Raw genomic sequence first — 1,375 nt, forward strand, 5'->3', positions numbered from 1 at the left:
CTGCGTGGGAAAAGCAGAATTTTACAAACCTCGCCAGAAGACCATGCCTCAGTGTCAGGTTCAGAAAGAGTAAGGCATGAGTAGAAAAGGAAGGATCACTGTAAACTTGCTGCTGAACAAATCTGCTGAGAGGTAGATGCCTGTGGGACCGGTGGAGCGGGCTGTAGAGGTGTAGGACCCAAACCCAAGCACTCAGCTTGCTCTGTCTCCCTGTGCCCATGTTTAGACCATAGTGGTAACAGTTCCTAACAGTGTGTCGGAATGCAGGGCTGTAGGTACTAACCTGTCATTGCGGGAGTTTCTGTTTTAGTATAATCTTCTTGATAAGAAGATTAAGGGTGGTTTTTATATTTCCAACATGAGGAATTGGCCCATGTCTCCCCTGCACAACATGTCTGTTCCAGTCATCTCATTACCATCGCCTCAAATTCGGGCTTTGTTACACAGTGTGAGGTGAAGTTTGGGCTGTAAACTAGAAACAGTTTGCACTTTTAGAGAAAAACACCTGTAAAGGAACAGCCTGAAAGCGGAAAGGGGAAAAAATTTGGCTTAATGCAGCAAGGTGAACATTAGAAAGGTCAAGAAAGATACCTCTGTGCATCCAGGGTGATGTTTGTTTCTTTTAAAACAGGGCGGCAAAACTTCATAAATGATCATGTGATGGCATCTTGGGGGCATCTTGGCTTGTGGAACTGCTTAAGATTTTTCCTGAGTTAATACCCGTTGGTACAGTAGTATGTTTAGTGGTTGAGTGTTTCTGTTAATAAACAGCTACTCCAGATGATCAGCAGCAAGTAATGTCACTTCAGCGCTCAGGCTTCCAGACCTTCGTGTTTGTGTTTCTGAGCACTCCTCACATCCTGTCTGCATGTGCTGTATCGTTGGGGATTTTTCATTACTTTAAACAAACTGCAAGTGTTTCAAATGCAGATATATAGCTTCAGAAAGACCCAATATATTGTAATGCATGTGAGAAATCAATACTGCAATTTAACGCTGTAGCTAATCACTCTGTCTTCCGCTATAGGTTGCACAGAGCATTGAGGATCATCATCAAGAAGTAATTGCTTTCTGCAGAGAAAAAGGTTTCCATGGTTTGGTCGCATATGACTCCGATTATGCATTGTGCAACATCCCTTACTATTTCAGTGCCCATGCCCTAAAACTGAGCCGTAACGGGAAGAGTCTCACAACAAGCCAATACCTAATGCATGAAGTTGCCAAGCAACTGGACCTGAATCCAAATCGCTTTCCTATTTTTGCTGCTCTTTTAGGTAAGTGAAGTAATAAAAGAACTTGATGCTGCTGGTCAGACTGTGATTTCAGTTTTTATTAAGCATTTTAAAATACGCGTGTATAATTTGACAGAGCACCT

At 42.6% G+C, this 1,375-nt stretch overlaps 1 protein-coding gene across 2 annotated transcripts in view; it reads left to right on the forward strand.

The window, feature by feature from the left end:
* The first annotated feature begins 1,014 nt into the window (after positions 1-1,014).
* Positions 1,015-1,375, forward strand: part of FAM120A (family with sequence similarity 120A) — a 45,914-nt gene continuing 45,553 nt past the window's right edge. Inside the window, exon 1 of one of the 2 annotated variants that reach the window (XM_010137087.1) lies at positions 1,015-1,274. In XM_010137087.1, the coding sequence (XP_010135389.1) occupies positions 1,208-1,274 (67 nt within the window). In that variant the 5' untranslated portion in view covers positions 1,015-1,207. The remainder of the gene's footprint in view (positions 1,275-1,375) is intronic. The other variant, XM_010137088.1, reaches the window with a different exon arrangement.

This window comes from Buceros rhinoceros, unplaced genomic scaffold (genome assembly GCF_000710305.1).
Source record: "Buceros rhinoceros silvestris isolate BGI_N320 unplaced genomic scaffold, ASM71030v1 scaffold5075, whole genome shotgun sequence".
In the NCBI taxonomy this organism is placed as follows: domain Eukaryota; kingdom Metazoa; phylum Chordata; class Aves; order Bucerotiformes; family Bucerotidae; genus Buceros; species Buceros rhinoceros.